Here is an 18,986-nt window from a genome sequence, read left to right as displayed (position 1 = left end):
AGCTCAGGAAAATATATTTGTAATACTAGGTTAGGCAAAGAAAAGACACCCTGTTACTAACATAGAAAATTCAAATTTCACAACTTTTACTTAATCAAACTTAAACATGTCCACTTATCAAAAGATGCTATTAAGATACTGAATAGGCAGGTCATACACTGGGAAAAATCTAAGTACCTGTATCCAGAAAGTCTATAACTCAACATTACACACACACACACACACACATACTGAGCAAGAGAGAGGGAGAGAGGGCAAAAGACTTACACACATGCTTTCCAAAACAAGACATGTGAATGACCACTAGGCACCTGAAAAGATGCACATACCATTCTATATCAGGGAAATGAATATTAATACACAGAGAGGTACTATTGCACAGCCATTTAGAATAGCTGAAAGTTAAAAGATTATCCATAATAAATGGTGAAGAGGGGGACAATGGACACCTCGTACATTGCTAGTGGAAAGGTACAACCACTTTCTGAGGTTGATGGCAGTCTCGTAAGTAAACAAATGTCTACCACAGGGATCCATTAATCTCTAAATAGCAAAAGAAATGAAAATATACATCTAAGAAAACTTGCACAACTATGTTCCTGACAATCATTTTCATAACAACACCAGCTCATGAACAGCTGAAATATCCATCCATGGGAGAATAAACATTTTTAGTGCAATCAAACTGTCTTAATGCAAGAAAAATAGTAAGTCTTAAGTCTTCAGCTGTTTTTCCCCTTTCTCCAGGTGAGTATAAATAAAGATACTGTTCCTACAGAGGTCAGCTGGAGGTCACAAGACCGGCTCCTGGGGACTGACACAGCGGAGTCCTAGGAAGATGAGCATTGGGGAGAAGAGGGGGTTGGGAGAAGTCAGGCAGGTGTATATAATGAAGCCCTTCTCAAGAGAGAAGGGAGGGAGGGAGGGAGGAGGAGGGAGGGAGAGAGGGAGGAAGACTACTGATCATTTCCTAAGCAGCCTGCAGAGCACACAGCGGCTGCTTGCATTCTATGAAGGCCAGGAGCCCGAGGGGCTGGGACAGGGAGCAGGGGAAGACCTCCTGGGTGATGAACCCTTTCCCTACTGGGCCTGAGCTATTTATCATACAGGCCGCCATTTGTCAAAATTCATGGAACTGGACCATTAGGTTTTGCACACTTCAATGTATATAAAGTAGACCTCAATTTTTTTATCCAAAAGAAAAAGAAAGGAAAAACAAACTTAAGGTAACCAATATGTGATTTCCACTTTTTTCTTTTCCAGTAAGGAAAAAAGAAAAAAATGCTTTCTACCATTACTAAAGGGTCAGCCTCAACACCTAAAAAGGAAGAGAAACACAGTATAATTTTTAATGAAAAATTACATTTAGGGACCAGCATTTGGCCCCCTGGCTGGGAGATCAGTTGAGGTGCCTGTCTCCCATATCCAAATGCCTGGGTTCAATACCAGGCTTTGGCTTCTGACTCCAGCTTCCTGCTAGTGTAGACCCGGCGAGCAGCACTGACGGCTCAGTGACTGGGTTCCTGTGTCCCATGTGGCCTGGAGCCGCTGTGGTTGCTTGGGGAGTGCTCTTGGTATGTCTGTCTCTACTCAGCCCATCCAGAGAGACGATGACGCCTTGTTATTTCTGGGTGCAAGTGGGCATTCTGTTTACGGAAACCTTTTTATGTTGTGAAAAACCCAATATATTTTATTTTCCTCATTTTGCCGTAGAAAGGATAACTTTTTGTCTTACAGAATTCTTTGCTTGAATGTATGGGAGTCAGGATGATACGGTTCTCAATCCAGCAAAGACTGGAAAAGATCCTCTAGATGCAGTAACTTACTGTCCCTGGATGGAATAGTTGGGGGCAGATTCTTTTTTTTTAAAGATTTATTTATTTATTTGAAAGTCAGAGTTACACAGAGAGGGGAGAGGCAGAGAGAGAGAGAGAGAGAGAGAGAGGTCTTCCATCTGATGGTTCATTCCCCAGATAGCCGCAACAGCCAGAGCTGTGCCAATCTAAAGCCAGGAGCCAGGAGCCAGGAGCTTCTTCCCAGTCTCCCATGTGGGTGCAGGGACCCAAGGACTTGGGCCATCTTCCACCGCTTTCCTGGGCCATAGCAGGGAGCTGGACAGGAAATGGAGCAGCCAGGTCTCGAACCGGCACCCATATGGGATGCTGGCGCTTCAGGCCAGGGCATTAACCAACTGTGCCACAGTGCCGGCCCCTGGAGGCAGATTCTTTAGGATGAGAACAGGACAACTGGAGATGACTCAAGTGAGATGGAGCTTAGAGAAACAGAAGGTCCATGAAAAGTACCAATCTGGGGTCCAAAGAACTCAGGAAACTCCAGAAACATGCTCCCCGGTACTGTTTCCTTGTCTTGGAAGTTGCAGTCACAGCTCACTTGGGAGAAGATGGGCGTGGCTTTCTTGAGCACAATCCTGAACAGCGTATAGACGACAAACCTTCGGAGACCCTAAAAGGTGAGGAGAACCGGACTTTGTAGGGACCATGGGACTCAAGAAACAAACGCAGGTGAATTTCCTGGATTTCCTCTCTGCCTCTTTTATTCCATGCTGGAGCTGATGAAGCTAGCAACCCGGGAACACCCACAGATGGAGACTAAAGTCCCGACAAAAGCTCCTATCCCCAACCAAAGAGCCAGGAAAAATAACAGTCTAGCAAGACAGAAAGCTTTCAGAGAGTAACGGCTCCAGCCAAATACTACAGACAACACCGTGCCCCTCTCCCCCTGGCTCTCCAGACGGGGACATGGGTCCTCCAACCACTACTGGATGGGGTGTAGGGGCTCCCCTGGGGTCAGTGGAGTCGAGATCTACACCTCGAGGGACATGACGTGCCCCTGCCAGGAGGAGTGCTGTCAGGCCTAGTGAGAGTCAGCACTTCACTCCTAAAGCTACCACCCGTGGGGTGGACAGCCCTAGGGAGCAGCCGTGAACTCTGCTACCTTGCAGTGAACATGGAAGCCTCAGAGGTAAACAAAACTCCACCCAGAAACAACAAGGCGTGCTCACCTCTCTGGCTGAGCTGGGTAGAGAAATCAGACTTCTATCCAGAGAGGGCAGTAAGGAGGTGATGGACCCCGGTACCACAGTGGAGCAGTGCCACAGGAGGCCAGCTAAAACGGACGTCTTCCTCTAAACTGCCCCGAAGGTTCCGTCACTGCTCAGACTAGGAGCCAGGAAGACCAGGGCCACCATCTGTGGTACACAGGGCTACAGGGCTAAGGCGCCACTTGTGATGCAGTGTCCCATATGGGATGACTGACTGATCCGAAACCAGGAGCCAGGTGCTTCTCCTGGTCTCCCATGGGGTGCAGGGCCCAAGCACTTGGGTCATCCTCCACTGCACTCCCGGGCCACAGCAGAGAGCTGGTCTGGAAGAGGAGCAACCAGGACAGAATCCGGTGCCCCGACTGGGACTAGAACCTAGGGTGCCAGCGCCGCAGGTGGAGGATTAGCCTAGTGAGCCACGGCGCCGGCCCTGACTGAGATTTTAAAACAGCCATCATAAAAATACTTCGGTGAAAAATTATGGACATGCTTGAGATCAAAGAAAAAATGGAAAGTTTCATGAAAAAAAAAATATAAAATCTTAGCAGAGAAATATTGAGGGCTGACCTCAATATAAGATAAAAAGGAGACCCAAATGAAACTAGAAATGGCAAATACACGAGGTCACAACTGTGGCATAGCAAGTAAAGCCGCTGCCTGCAGTGTCTCCATCCCATATGGGCTGGATAGAAGTTCAAGTCCTGGCTGCTCCACTTCTGATCCAGTTCCCTGCTAATGCATCCAGGAAAGCAGTGGAAGATGGCCCAAGTCCTTGGGCCCCTGCACCCACGTGGGAGACCCGGAAGAAGCTCCTGGCTCCAGGCTTCAGATCAGCCCAGCTCCAGTCACTGCAGCCCTTTGGGGAGTGAACCAGTGGATAGAAGATCTCAGTCTTTATCTCTCCCTCTGTAAGTCTGCCTTTCAAATAAATAAAACAAATTTTTTTTAAAAGAAATGACTCAGTGAACAAAATAAAAATTCAGTGAACAGTCTCAACAACAAAATGGAGGGGACAGAGGAAAGAAGCCTTGAACTGAAAGATAGAAATATAGAAATTACCAAATCTCAATAATAGAAAATGGACTTAAAAATTAACACACTCTCAAGGACTGTGTGATAATATATCACAGGACCTGTATGACAATATATACACATCACATACACATATATAATCATATGTAATTTTTATATATATTAATATATTATATACAAATAATATATATTATATAGCACTATATAATGTATGTATATGTAATTGTATATATGTGTATACATATAGATGTATATATGTACACACAATATGATATATTATTAATATATTATATACATATAAAATACAGTGTATAGCATTATGTAATATATGTATATATAATTATATGTATGTGTATACATATAGATGTATATATATGTACACACACACACATATATATATAATTCAACTTAAGTGTCATCAGAATTCTGGGAAAAAAGATAAAGAGGGTAGAAAAAAGCACTTGAATAACCTTCTGTGAACTCTCCCAATTTGGAAAAACACATAAGCCAACAAATTGAAGAAACTTAGAAAACACCAAATAGGATCAATCCAAAGTAATTCATGCCATACACGTCATAGGGAAACTTGCAGAAACTAATAATATTTTTTAAAAAAATCCTGAAGGCAAAAATATAGAGAAATGATACCTTACTTGTAGGGAAATAAACAACTTGAATGGCAGCAGGTTTGCATTAGAAATCATGTATGCCAGAATTGCTTTCAAGTGCTAAAAGGAAAGAACTCAGAATCCTGTATCACTGAAATACTTTCCCTCATGGCAGATGACAAGTTTGTCTACTATGTAGACAATTTCAAGGAACCCATAAGATCTCCTAGAAGTAATAAATTAAGCAAAGTCATAAGATACAAGAACAACATATAAAAGTCAATCATATTTCCATATACTAGTAGTCAACATACAGAGATTGAAATTAAAAATGCAATACCATTTACAATTACTCAAAAGACACAGATGCAAATCCAACAAAACATGTATGAGATTCAGACTTGTGTGCTGAGAACTATGGAATGCTGAATGAAGAAATCAAAATAGATCTATGTAAGTGAAGAGATGTATCATTGTTATAGACAGGAAGATCCAGCATACTAAAATGTCTTTTCTCCCCACATTCATCTACAGGTTTAATTCAATGCCTGTCAAAATCCCAGCAAGGTTATCCCAAAATATATACAGAAAGGCAAAAGAATTCAAATAGCTAAAACATTGTTTTAAAAACACAATGAGGGGCCAGCACCACGGCTCAATAGGCTAATCCTCCGCCTTGCGGTGCCGGCACACTGGGTTCTAGTCCCAGTCGGGGCGCCGGATTTTGTCCCGGTTGCCCCTCTTCCAGGCCAGCTCTCTGCTGTGGCCCGGGAGTGCAGTGGAGGATGGCCCAAGTGCTTGGGCCCTGCACCCCATGGGAGACCAGGAGGAAGCACCTGGCTCCTGCCATCGGATCAGCGCAGTGCGCCGGTCGTGGCGGCCATTGGAGGGTGAACCAACGGCAAAGGAAGACCTTTCTCTCTGTCTCTCTCTTTCTCACTGTCCACTCTGACTATCAAAAAAAAAACAAAAAACAAAAACAAAAACAAAAACAAAAACAAAAACACACAATGAGGGGCCAGCACTGTGGCTCACTTGGTTAATCCTCCACCGGCGGCGCTGGCATCCCATATGGGTGCTGGGTTCTAGTCCAGGTTGCTCCTCTTCCAGGCCAGCTCTCTGCTGTGGCCTGGGAAGGCAGTGGAGGATGGCCCAAGTGCTTGGGCACCTGCACCCGCATGCTTCTGGGAAGAAGCACCTGGCTCCTGGCTTTGGATCGGCCCAGCACCGGCTGTGGTGGTCATTTGGGGAGTAAACCAATGGGAGGAAGATCTTTCTCTCTGTCTCTCTCTCTCACTGTTTATTATGCTACCTGTCAAATAAATAATTTAAAAAAATTAAAAAAAAAAAAACAATGAAATGGGAAAAATCAAGCTGCCATATTTCAAGGCTTATATCTGTACAGTAATGAAGACTAGGTGGTACTGGTGGATGGGTAGACACATAAATCCATGGATCAAACAGGAGAGAGCAGAAACAGATGCACACAAATGCTCTCAATCCACTTCTTAGGGTATTAAGGCCATCAGTGAAGCAATGATAGCATTTTCAGCAAATGGTGTTGGAGCAATTGGACATCGGTAGGTCAAATGCAACAAGAAAAATGAACCTCAACCTAAGCCTCTTGTTTATATAGAAGTTAAAAATGAATCATGTACTTAAACGTGAAAGCATAAAATTTTTAGAAAAAAAGGAACAAAAAATGCCTAGGATTTAGGAACAAGTGAAAAGTTCTTGGACTTGGCAGAAGTACAGTCCATAAAAGGAAAAATTTAAAAACTGGACTTCAATACAAAAAAGCGATGGATTGGGACAGAACATTTGTAAGTTACATATATGACAAAGCACCAGTATCTAGCACCTATAAAAAACTTTAACAACTCAACAATTTAAAACCTCTAATAACCCAGGCAGAACATGATCAAATGATGTCAACAGAATACAGATGGCAAATGAGCACAGGACAAGGTGTCCAACAGCATCAGCCATGAGGCAAACACAAATGGAAACTATAATGAAATATTCCTATGTATATCGGCATATCAGTATAACTAAAACAGAAAACAGCGACCACAGATGCCTGTGAGGATACAAAAAAATCAGGATCATTTCTGCATTGCTGGTGGAAATACAAAATGTATAGCCTCTCTAAAAAAGTTTGGCCATTTCTTAAAAATATTAGTGTGTACCTATCATGTGACCCAGCAGTGGCACACCTGGACTTTCACCCTAGAGATTTTTTTTTTTTTTTTGACAGGCAGAGTGGACAGTGAGAGAGAGAGACAGAGAGAAAGGTCTTCCTTTGTCATTGGTTCACCCTCCAATGGCTGCCGCGGCCTGAGTGCTGCGGCCAGTGCACCGTGCTGATCCGAAGGCAGGAGCCAGGTGCTTTTCCTGGTCTCCCATGGGGTGCAGGGCCCAAGCACTTGGGCCATCCTCCACTGCACTCCCGGGCCACAGCAGAGAGCTGGCCTGGAAGAGGGGCAACCGGGACCAGAACCTGGTGTGCCGGCGCCGCAAGGCAGAGAATTAGCCTATTGACCCATGGCACCAGCCTTACCCTAGAGATATTAAAACTTCTATTCATACAAAACCCTGTCCACAATGTTTATAGCAGATTTATCCCTAACTGCCAAAAACTGAAAACAGTCCACATATTTTCAATGGATGACTGATTAGACAAAGTACTGGGGCATCCATTGTACAGACTACTACTCAGCAATCAAAAGAAATGCATCATGGGTACATGAAACAACCCTGATAATTATACCCCGGAAAATTATACCAAGAAAAAACTAGTGCTAAAGATGGCATTCTTGAAATGACAAAATTATGGAAATGTAGAGCAGGTTAGTGTATGTGCTTGGGACTACAGAGAAGGTGGAAGGAGGATCCATGCAAGGGACGGTGAGTGGTGATGAGAACGCTTTGTCTGCACCGTGTCACAGTCCCTAGGGTGATACTCTCCTGCAGCTTTGCAACATGTGGCCAACGAGGGAAGCAAGCCAAGCATTGAAATCTTCTGTACTACGTTCTACAGGAGCATGTAAATTAATGATTCTCTCAGGGTAAAACATGGCTGATGAAAAAAACAACTGCAGAACACATTTTAAGTTGGGCTTTAGCTCAGTGTAAAGGATTTTAGGTAAGCACCAGAAGATTATTTTCCCTTTTCTTTTTATGCCTTTTAGTTGAGGCCCAATGTACACAGCTACTAGGAATAAGTATCTAGCAGCTTGCTATATTATCACAAAATTGACGCACTCACGTAGCCATCACAGTTAAGACAGCCAACACCTGCATCCCGGAAGATGCTGCCCGAGGCGTTTGTTCTCCAAAACCTCAGGTGAAAATCATACCCCTGAAGTCCCCAGGAATGCTATCTGAGGCAGGACCCTCGGAGGTAAACAGGACTTGATGAGGTGTTGAGGATGTGGCCTCATGATCATGTTGGTGGCTTTGTGGGGCGGGGGAGAGCCAGGTTCGCCAGGGTGCTCCGTTTCAGCATGTGAGGCCCCGTGCCACCCCGAGCCTGCAGAGGATCCCCGCCAGCAAGGAGGCCCTCACCAGATGTGGCTCCTCGACCTTGGACCTCCAGGGCTGCGAGCTGAACAAACCTTTATTCTTCAGCAATCTGACCCAGTCTGGGGTATTCAGCTCTAGCGACAGGAAACAGACTAAGATGAGGTCGCGCAGTTGAGCTGGACATTTTCCCTGACATCATCTCAGCAGTAGCCGGCTCGCTTCACAGAGCGAATGCCTGGGGCTTCCAGGGTGTCAGCTGGGATGTAAAGGACAAGCTGTCCAGAACACAGAGCGCAACGGGCCTCAGTCTCCCACAGACCATGGCCGCTCACACGCAAGTCCTGCCCCTCCTCTGTGCCTTCAAAGGGGGCCACCCCTCCACGCTGTCTTTGCATCGCTACCAAAATCAGGGGTTGCAGTCTCCCGAGAAGGGAGAAAGTGGAGCAGGCTGTAGCCACGTTTTTACTATAAAATCAGAGGAAAGGCCAGCACCGTGGCTCACTTGGCTAATCCTCCCCCTGAGGCGCCGGCACCCCGGGGTTCTAGTCCCGGTTGGGGTGCTGGATTCTGTCCCGGTTGCTCCTCTTCCAGGCCAGCTCTCTGCTGTGGCCCGGGAAGGCAGTGGAGGATGGCCCAAGTGCTTGGGTCCCTGCACCCGCATGGGAGACCTGGAGGAAGCTCCTGGCTCCTGGCTTCGGATAGGCACAGCACCAGCTGTGGCGGCCATTAAGGGAGTGAACCAACGGAAGGAAGACCTTTCTCTCTGTCTCTCTCTCTCTCTCTCACTGTCTAACTCTGCCTGGCAAAAAATAAAAATAAATAAATAAATAAATAAAATCAGAGGAAAAAGGCGGCTACCTCTGACAAGTGACAGCAACCACAATACATTTTATTTTCTAAAAGTATTGATTTATAGCTGGCGTATTCATCTATACCAAAACCAAGATACTGGAATCATTTCTGTGACAAGTTCATTAATATATTTAAATTCCCTGAGATCATAGAAAAAAAAAATCCACCTTGTCCTTAACTGGATATAACTGGGGGGTTTGGTTGGTCTTGACTGAATTCCACCTCCTGAAATGTGTGTGTGTGTGTGTGTGTGTGTGTGTAACACAGAAACAAAAGCTACTCTTAGGTAAAAATTTCCCCAGTCAGAAATTCTCACTGTGCATCTTAAATCAATGGTGGAAACCTGAAGACTCATGGAGAAGTTGCAGCCCCGGAGGAGAGCCCGGGGTAGTGCCGGCCCCAGGAGAACTGAGAGGCTGCAGAGCAGAACAAGTTGCCCTCTCTGCTCTTAACAAGCTCCCCTTGAGTGAAGGGAACGGAATGACCCCAGTTCAGTCCCCAGATACACAGAGCTGTGAGGGTGGACCAGGTGGCTGCCACGGGGAACCCAGGCTTACAGGGAGTCGGGAGGGGGGAGGGTGACCTCAAGGTCCTTTTTATGGGCCAGACTGAAGAAACCAAATCCCCTTTATATTTTCTTAACCTCTGTTGAATGAGCTGCTTTTATAAGTTCACCCGTGTGTTTTATGCCACTGAAGAGCATGCATGTGTCAAGAGTATGGGGGGAGGGGCAAGGAAAAAAGACCTCCCCCCACACCGTTCTTAGCAGTACTCTCTGTCAGTACTAATGTTTTCCTTCTCTTCCTGTTTTAGGGTCCTTGGCTCCGGGAAGAGAAGGCTCTGGTTGGTGCCTGCTGTCCCCTGGAGGCATACCAGGAGTCCCACAGGAAAGAGACTAGGTTAAAATCAGCCCTGCCGGTGCCTGCTGTCCCCTGGAGGTATACCAGGAGTCCCACAGGAAAGAGACTAGGTTAAAACCAGCCCTGCCCGAATCGACCACTCCATTGTGCCCACATTTGATCGCCAGGCAGGAACCCCTGTGTTCCCTACCCCAGCAGAACAGGTCCCTGTCTTGACAGCTCTCACCAGCGCCCCCAATCAGCCTGGATGACAGCACAGGGGGTCCCACGGCTTCATCACTGGCTTGCAGCCAAGTCAATGGGCCTCAGCGGGTGGGGGAAATAGTGCCTTCAACCTCAGCTCAGGCATCTGACTCGGGGATCTCAACACCTGCTCAGCTGCCTCGAACCACCTGGCTTAGGGAAAGGGAAACAATCTGAGCGTTAACTGGAAAGGAACACTGAGCGCAGCATTGCACCAGCCGACACCCTTTGTAGGGGTGAGGACGGGCACGTGTGCCCTGTGTGAGCCCCATGGGTAGAGGTGTATGCGGTATGCGACCTCCTGGAAGCTGACCTGAGGAGGGCTGACATCCCCACACCATCTTCCCAGCTCAGAACTCTTATCTCCAGGTTTGCCCCGAGCGTTTCTTCCACTCAAGCCTGCGGCCACTAACAATGCCTGCATTCATGTTCTAGGGAGTTCTATTTTAGTTCAAAATATGGGGCCGGTGCTGTGTGTAGTGCATCCCATATGGGTGCTGGTTGGAGTCCCAGCTGCTCCATTTCTGATCCAGCTCTCTGCTATGGCCTGAAAAAGCAGTAGAAAGTAGCCCAAGTGCTTGGGCCCCTGCACTAGCGTGGGAGACCAGGAGGAAGCACCTGACTCCTGGCTTCAGATCGGCGCAGCTCGGGTCATTGTGGCCAATTGAGGAGTGAACCAGCAGATGGAAGACTCTCTCTCTCTCTCTCTCTCTCTCTCTCTCTCTCTGCCTATCCTTATCTCTCTGTGTAACTCTGACTTTCAAATAAATAATCTTAAAAAATGAGTACTTTAAGTAATAAAATGCAAAAATGTAATAAATAAATATACTAATTGAGAGCAATTCATCTTCTAAATTCTGAAGAGCCAAGTAGCAGCTTGGTTTTGGTGTCTGCCGTACCACCGACTATTCCTACTCCAAGCTGCACCTCCAGAGAATAAACACAAATAAATCAATATGCCAAAGGCTGTGTCTGCTCAGACCTTGAATGGGCCACCGTCAATGAACTTGAATTCTTTTCCTCCTCAGTGACTCACTCATCTGATTGACTGAACCGAAAGGAAAACCCAAGCATGTGGGTTTCTTTTTTTGTTATTTATTTATTTATTTTTTAATTATTTGGGAGGCAGAGATAGAGAGCCAGCTCCCATCTGTTTATTCACTCCCCAAACACCCGTAATGGCCCTGGGCCAGAGGCCTGAAACCAGGAGCTGGGAATGAATTCCAGATCTCGCACAGGGGTGGAAGGGACCCAGCGACTTGAGTCACCGTCACTGCCTCGCAGAGTCTTTGTGAGTAGGAAGCTGAAGTCAGGAGTGGAGCCGGGAATCGAACCCAGGCACTCCAGTATGGGGCACAGCGTCTTCTTCTCTGTGCCCAAAGAGCACGGGCCATCCACAGGCTCTCCTGGCGGGGCTGGGCCCCTGAGCAGCCCTCACTCACTCAGGGAGAAGAGAAATGGCTGCTTCCAGACAGAGGCTGTTGCTGCAGGCAGGATCTGCTCCCAGGGCCCCCTCCCAGCGAGGGTGCGAAGCAGGACTTGAGCGGAAGCTGGTGCACCTGGACTTCTCATAGCACAGCAGCGGGTGGTGCCAAAGTGAACACGACCTTGGAGGCCTAGTGGGTTAAGCCGCCAGTGCAAACAGTGTTTCAAGGCACTGGTGGGTCAAGACCGGCCATTAGGGCAATGGTTGGGTGAAGCAGGAACAGCCGTGGGTGTAAATGTGATCAAACAGGGGGATGCTGGGATTTCCTGGACGTGGTCAGGACCAGCGTTTATTTTCCTGCTCCGTGAACAAGCTTGTGGTACATGAACACTGCTGCTCTGGCAGGAGTTTCCCGCGGCCTTGGAGACTCGCAGCTCTTCCTTATGTCCCAGCAGGTCCTTTACCACCTGACTCTCACATGGCCTACGTTTTGGAGTTCAGGGCAGGAAACTGAACCTGATTCAACCTTCTGCAAAGTATTATTTTCACCACACTGAATGGAGTCCTTTTTCAATCTGCCACCCACAGCCAGGCTGAGATCCTCTCAACCCAAGCGGGCTGAAAAGCCTTCTTCTGTGTTGCTGGTTCAGCGTGAGCTGCCCACGTGGCCTCAAGGGCTTACTGCTTTCCGTTCATCACTAAGAATCCCTGTCCCAAGGCAGAGGGGCTCTGATGGAGGTGGGCAGCTGCGCCCAGGCTCCCAAGGTGCAGAATAAGGCTGCTCTGTCTACGACCCAAGCCTCCTTAAGGGATGATGCAAAATAAACAGACTCACAGCCAAGGATCCATTTGTAGTCGAATACCCCACTTTAAGATGCTGAGATTGTGATTCTGTTCTATAAAAGTGAAATGAAGTTTGTTTTAATAGAGGCACACAATTGTTAACCCTCGGATTATTTGTAAAGACTTTCTTCCTAAAAATGAGCCTCTGCTGACAACTCAGTTACAACTCTGTAATGCTGATAATTATCTGTAACAAAATAAATACAAATGTCTGGGTTAATGAAGACTGAAACAGGATAATGTCTGGACACTAAATTTTCCAGGAACAAAGAACATAATTGTCCTATGCAGACCCCTGTGGAAATACTGCATGGACCAGACACAGGTAGCTTGTGCCAGCGGCTTGCTCATGATGGAGCTCCAGACAGTCCAATGCCGGACCGTCTTGGATCCAAAGCCCTGTGACAAAGGGATCGGGGTAGGGAGAGCAGCTCCTCATGTTCCCAGTCCTGGTGACAATTGCCTGGCCGGGGACAGGAGGTCCATACCCTCCAAAGAGCCCTTGGCTTCCCCTCTCATTAATGAAGCACCTGGTCGACCTGAGCTTCCTGGCATCTACTGGGGGTACTTATGTCGACTACACAAGATGTAAGACCTAAGTCCCAGACAAAAGACGGGAGCAAGTGATCACGTCTGACGGGCTATCGGGATGGCTTGACCTTACAAAGCAAAACAAAGTCCAACCCAACTCTTGTGGGCCTCAGCTGGACAACTGCGCTCTCTGCGACTCTGACTCTGTGGGTGGATTTCTGCCTGTTTTGGGATATCAGGTAGGCCTGAAGGCTCTGCGGTGCTCCTAGCAAAGATGCTGGGCTATCAGTGCCTGCTGCCTTGTGCTGGGTCTGCCCCCACTCGGGACTAGGGGTTCCAGTGTCAGTGTCCCGCTAGAATCTTGCACAGCTGCATAACTTCTCTGTGTCTTAGTTTTCCTCATCTGTTGAATGGGGGTTCCACCAGCCTTGCTTAGCTTGGAGATCTTTACGAGAATGAAATGAGACACACTTTTCAAAGTATAAATACATGCATTTCGAATCCTTATTAGACTAGAGTTTCAGCATAACTCTATATGTTCCTAAAAGTTTTATTTTTGGCCAACACTCATGCTTTTGCCCTATGGTTTTTTTTTTTTTTTTTGGTTATAAGTATTTTATTTTGGAATCTTTTTAGATTTAAGAAAAGTTCCAAAGATAATCCAGAGAGCTTCCCCATATCTTCTCCCAGTTTCTCCCTCACAGGAACATCTTACATAACTATGGTCCACTCTGAAAACTAAGAAGCCAGTGTTGGCACATCCCTGTTAACTAAACTACAGACTTTATTCATATTTCACCACTTTTTCAACTGATGCCTTTTTCCTGTTGCGGGATTCAGTCCAGGATTCCACCTCATGTGCAGTCACCGTGTCTCTTTGTTCCCTTCTGCCCCGGGCTGGTTTCAACATCTTGCCTTGTTTTCCAAGCAGTGTCAGTTTTATTTATTTATTTATTTTTAATTTTTTTATTTTTGACAGGCAGAGTGGACAGTGAGAGAGAGAGACAGAGAGAAAGGTCTTCCTTTGCCGTTGGTTCACCCTCCAATGGCCACTGCAGCCAGCACACTGCAGCCGGCACACCGCGCTGATCCGATGGCAGGAGCCAGGTACTTCTCCTGGTCTCCCATGGGGTGCAGGGCCCAAGCACTTGGGCCATCCTCCACTGCACTCCCTGGCCACAGCAGAGAGCTGGCCTGGAAGAGGGGCAACCGGGACAGAATCCGGCGCCCCGACCGGGACTAGAACCCGGTGTGCCGGCACAGCAAGGTGGAGGATTAGCCTAGTGAGCCGCGGCGCCGGCTGCAGTGTCAGTTTTGAGGGGACACTGTGAGGTACTGTGCAGACAGTTTCTCAAGTTAGCTTTGTCTCATGTTTCTCATAACTAGACTTGACTTATGGATCTGTGGGCGGGATCTGTGTCATGTCTTCTCATGACATCTCATCCGTGTGATCATCACTGGTGATGCTAACTTTCATTACTGAGAGGAGGTGGGATCTGCCAGGCCTGTCCACTGTAGAGTGCCCATTGCTCCTTCCCATGCTCTCTTATTCAAAAAAAAACAACTCATTGAGTCCAACCCTCCCACAAGGGAAGGAGAATGGACACAGCACAATCTAACTAGATTATCTAGAATTCCTCTATAAGGAAAGTTGTCTTCCCCCCAATCTATTTAGTTGTTGAATCATTTATTTCATTAAGGACTGTGCTTAATTATTTTATACCTTGAGTAATAATCCAATAGCATATTATTTATTTTGTGGTTTAAATGGTTCCAGCTTTGGCTGTTGGAAACTCAGCTGGCTTCTGTAGCCCCTCATTGTGGATTCTGGGAGCACTCTCTTGCTTGAAGGCATTAGAAAATGCTCCAGGCTCATCTTGGATATTCACCGCCCAAGCCTAGAATTGGACATTTTTCCAAGGACCCGGGTGCTTTCTATTAGAGGATGGTATTCAAAACCAAGAACTGGGCACAGAGAATGCTTGCTGCTTCCGGCTGGTGTTGATTTTTATCCAACAGAAATCAATGAAAATGTTTGGAGTCCAAAAAGTATGGATTCTGACCAGCTGTGTCGTTCGGGGCAAGGTGCTTTTCCCGTTGGCCCTTGGTTTCCTCATCTATGTGAAGGGATGACGACAACCATGCACAGGGCTGCTGTGGGTTCACGTGGAAGAACAGGGAAGTGACTTTTGTTTCTGACAAGAGAGGACTTGATTTCTCTCTGGCCAGCCTTTCTGCTGCAAACAACCACAATATTTGGGTAAAAATAAGGGAGATAGCTTCAAAACAAAAAAACTAAAATTTAAGGAAGATTGGGAATATTATAAAACTACATTTTCCCTAAAAGCATTGGCCATTTCCAGACAATCTGTGAAAAAATTGCATTAATAATTTCTCTGAAGCTTCGAGTCCCTTGCAAAGGGGTGTCATGGACATGGGAAAGGAAGCATTTGTGCCGGCTCCACTGGGGACAGGGGTGGTAGCTCAGAAATACGACAGAGAAAGCTTTGAAATGTCCTCTAGACCTGTGTCACCTGGAACCCTACAGATAGAGCTTGTTCCAAAGTGACTCCTCCCAGGTTGCTCTGAAGATCCAGTAAATAAAAAGTGTAGAAAGTGTGTTGCACTATAAGAGGACAAGAGCACCTCAGTGTTTTATGTACAAGTTCATTTACTTTACTCAACATCCCTCTGATGTATTACTCATTTAATTCTACATCACTGATACACCTGGTGGAATAGATTTAAAATATTCATCTCTCTCTCTCTCTCTCTCTCTGTGTGTGTGTGTGTCTTTAATTAAAAACTATTCTCCTTCCATCTCCCAATGTGAGTGTGCTCTTTGTGCAAGATTGCTTCCAAAGATAGGTGCCATCAATTCTCTTCCTTCGCTATGGTTTGGATGTTCTTCCCAGAGTTTATGTGTTGGAAACTTAATCTTGAATGCAGCAGTGTTGGGTGTGCGACTAATGAGGGCTGATTAACTCATGGGGGTTCTGCACCCCGCAAATGGATTAACTTCATTTCTGCAGAGTAATTCATTATCTTGACAGCAGATTTGTTACCAAAGAAAGTTGTGTCCCCTCTTGCTCTCTTGTTCCCTCTCTCTCTCCCTCTCTTCCTCCTTTTCCCATGTGATGAAGCAGCACAAAGACCCTCATCAGATGTCTTCCCTTCCTCTTGGACTTCCCAGCCTCTATAATGGTAATAACCACATCTCTGTCCTTTATAAATTACCAAGACTCTGGTAATTAGCAAAGCCACACGAAGTGGACTGCGATACCACCCCTACACGCATGCGCTTCTCCTCACCTTGAGAAGTGAAGTGTCCCCCTGCAGCCCTGAGTCTGTGCTGGTTTTGTGACCTCCTCCGGCCAAGAGAATTCAGAGGAAATGCCCCGGCACTTGTTTTGGGTCTCACCTTTCAGAAGGCTGGTATCCTCCACCTGCTCCTTCTTGCAACCCAGCCATCACGTAAGACACTCAACCACCCTGAGACCACCACACTGCGAGTAAGCCCCAGCGAGGCCACGGTGACAGAGACAACTGCCCGGTAGTCCTCAGCTGAGTGAAGAAGCCGTTTTGGACACAACCAAGTGCAGCAGAAGAACTGCCTAGCTGAGCCCTACGCAGACTTCAGAATCGAGAGAAATAATCAGTGGTGGTTGTTTTGAGCCACACAGTTGGGGCATTTGCTACATCACGATAGATGACTGGAACATCCTAAATGTACTTGCCTCCATGGTCTCCATTTTCCTAAAAAGGAAACAGATTTTTCAAGGTTCTGCAGGGCCCAGTGGGTCCTGGATCCTGCAGACTTCTCCAGGTTTTTCTGTCACCTGAAACGTCAGCCAGACGGACTCCTCACGGCTTCTGAACATATGCGTCCTCGGTACTCCCGTTTCTCCGATCTCACTCCCTTCAGCAGCTCTGCCTGCGGGCTCAGTTGCAATTCCCCTCATCTGAGCCACCACCTCTGCTCTCCTCATTCTCTACCCTGCACGTTTTAGCACAAGGATGACGCCCACTCCTAAATCACCTGTCCTTGTGACTCTGAACCTAATCTGATGGCTAAGTGCAGGGGAAAGCCTCTACCCTCGCAGAAGGGGACCTGGGCTTATGTTCCCAAGACCTCTCTTGAACGGGGAGCCCATGTCTTACACCCATTTGAGTTTCATCGTCTAACAGACGGCCTGCAGAGACGGCGGGCCCAGAAAGAGTCTGACGGAGGACTGTGCTGCCTCCTATTAGCTTTCTTTACAGAGGAGAATTTTTTGGTGATTCACAGGCCCTGCCCTCGTTTCCAGGAGCTTGGTAGCTATCATACTGAATTCCCATGGCTACCTTGGTTTTGGTAAGAAGCGGAAAAATAAAAATCATTCATTTTTGTTTTGGCCAAAGGCAAGGAAAAGAGTTTTCATCGTCTCCTCTGCTTTTGATGTCAGAACGCTCACGCACAGTGAATGACTCCCTTGTCACTTTAAGTCCGAGATGTAAGATGATCATGCTACGCAATAAAAGCAGGCAGGTGAGGTCCCAGAGGCATCCAAATCCACGAGTGGAAACCGATAGAAGACTGGTAGGACTGTTTTCTTAGAAAGGGAAGAGTCACACCATAAGGACTTTCTTCTGCACCCCAGGGACACCTTACCTGATTCCTGATCCTTGTGCTGGCCACGGGGGTCAAGTATTTATGTTCTAAATACCAGGCTCGCTCCTGGAACACCAGTCTCGTTCCATGCAGCAGACAAAACTAAAGGGTGGGAAAGAGGAAAGAGGTGGATGAAGAGTACTATAGTAGAAAATGCATAACCTAAGGAGGTGAGACAGAGATAGTGCCATATTGCATTTCAAACAACGGCAAAAGTTAGTGCTTTCTTCATGCAGAATGGTGACGTGTTACATGTGCAGTACATGCTTTATTTTCAACCGTTCTATGGAAAACGTCAAGATACAGACTAGGACAATGAACTCCCCTGTATCCATCCCCCAAATCTGAAAATGTTAACTCACAACCAATCCTAATTCAGGTTTAACCTCACCCAGTTTTTCCCACTTAGAGTTATTTAGGAACAATCTCACCCAGAGTATCTTTTCCAACAAGCATAGGATATTTACTTCCCTTCCCAGACATGAACGGATACTCCACAGGTGGATTCTGGATAAAATCATCTGGATGGTTTCCACTAAGCATGTTTCGATCAACCTTTCACAAAAATAACACTCCTCACTTACTTTTTTTTTTTTTTTTTTTTTTTGATAAGCAGAGTAGACAGTGAGAGAGAGAGAGAGACAGAGAAAGGTCTTCCTTCCGTTGGTTCACACCCCCCCCCCATTATATTTAATTAGTTATTTATTTAGCTCTTGATATTTGTTTGACCATTCCAAAATCACACAAAAGCAGAGTGCGTTGGGCGCAGTGCCAAGGCACTGCTTAGGCTGCCTCTGTTTCACACTGTGGAGCTGGAATCTCAAGTCCACCTCCCATTCCAGCTTCCTGCTGATGTGCACCCTGGGAGGCAGCAGAGGGAGTTAAGTAGTTGGGTCCCTGGATGGCATTCTGGGCTCCTGGCTTCAGTCTGATCCAACAGTGGGTCGTGTGGGCATTTGGGCAGTGACACAGGGGATGCATGATCTCTTTCTCTGTCTCTATGCCTTTTAAGTGAATGAAAAATACATCTTTAAAATACATAAACTGACACAGTGGCCCTTCATTTCGCCATTACCCTCTCTCAGTCGTTATCCATTTGTTGTCAATCTTGTTTTACCTCTGCTTCCATCCTTTCTCCTGCTGAACTGCTGTGGAGCGAACCGCAGCCAGGTCCTTTCGTCCATAAACATCTCACCAAACATAACTAAAAGACAGCCGCTCGGGAGAAGTAGGTTCACTTCAAAGTCAAACTCAGCAGTAGCAACCTCCTCCTATTCTGAGTCAAGTGGGGCTTATGCTTAACTAAGAGGACAGCAGGTTTCCTGCAGATTCTCGCCCTCAGAAGTCACATACG

At 46.6% G+C, this 18,986-nt stretch overlaps 1 protein-coding gene across 2 annotated transcripts in view; it reads right to left on the bottom strand.

Moving 5' to 3' along the window:
* ACOXL (acyl-CoA oxidase like) overlaps positions 1-18,986 on the bottom strand; it is a 371,066-nt gene that overhangs the window by 13,325 nt on the left and 338,755 nt on the right. For both annotated transcript variants that reach the window (XM_051836339.2, XM_051836342.2), the window contains exon 18: positions 17,633-17,734. In XM_051836339.2, the coding sequence (XP_051692299.1) occupies positions 17,633-17,734 (102 nt within the window). The remainder of the gene's footprint in view (positions 1-17,632; positions 17,735-18,986) is intronic.

Source organism: Oryctolagus cuniculus, chromosome 2 (genome assembly GCF_964237555.1).
Source record: "Oryctolagus cuniculus chromosome 2, mOryCun1.1, whole genome shotgun sequence".
NCBI lineage: Eukaryota > Metazoa > Chordata > Mammalia > Lagomorpha > Leporidae > Oryctolagus > Oryctolagus cuniculus.
Note: the sequence above shows the minus strand (reverse complement) of the source record. Positions and strands in the feature narration are given on the sequence as shown.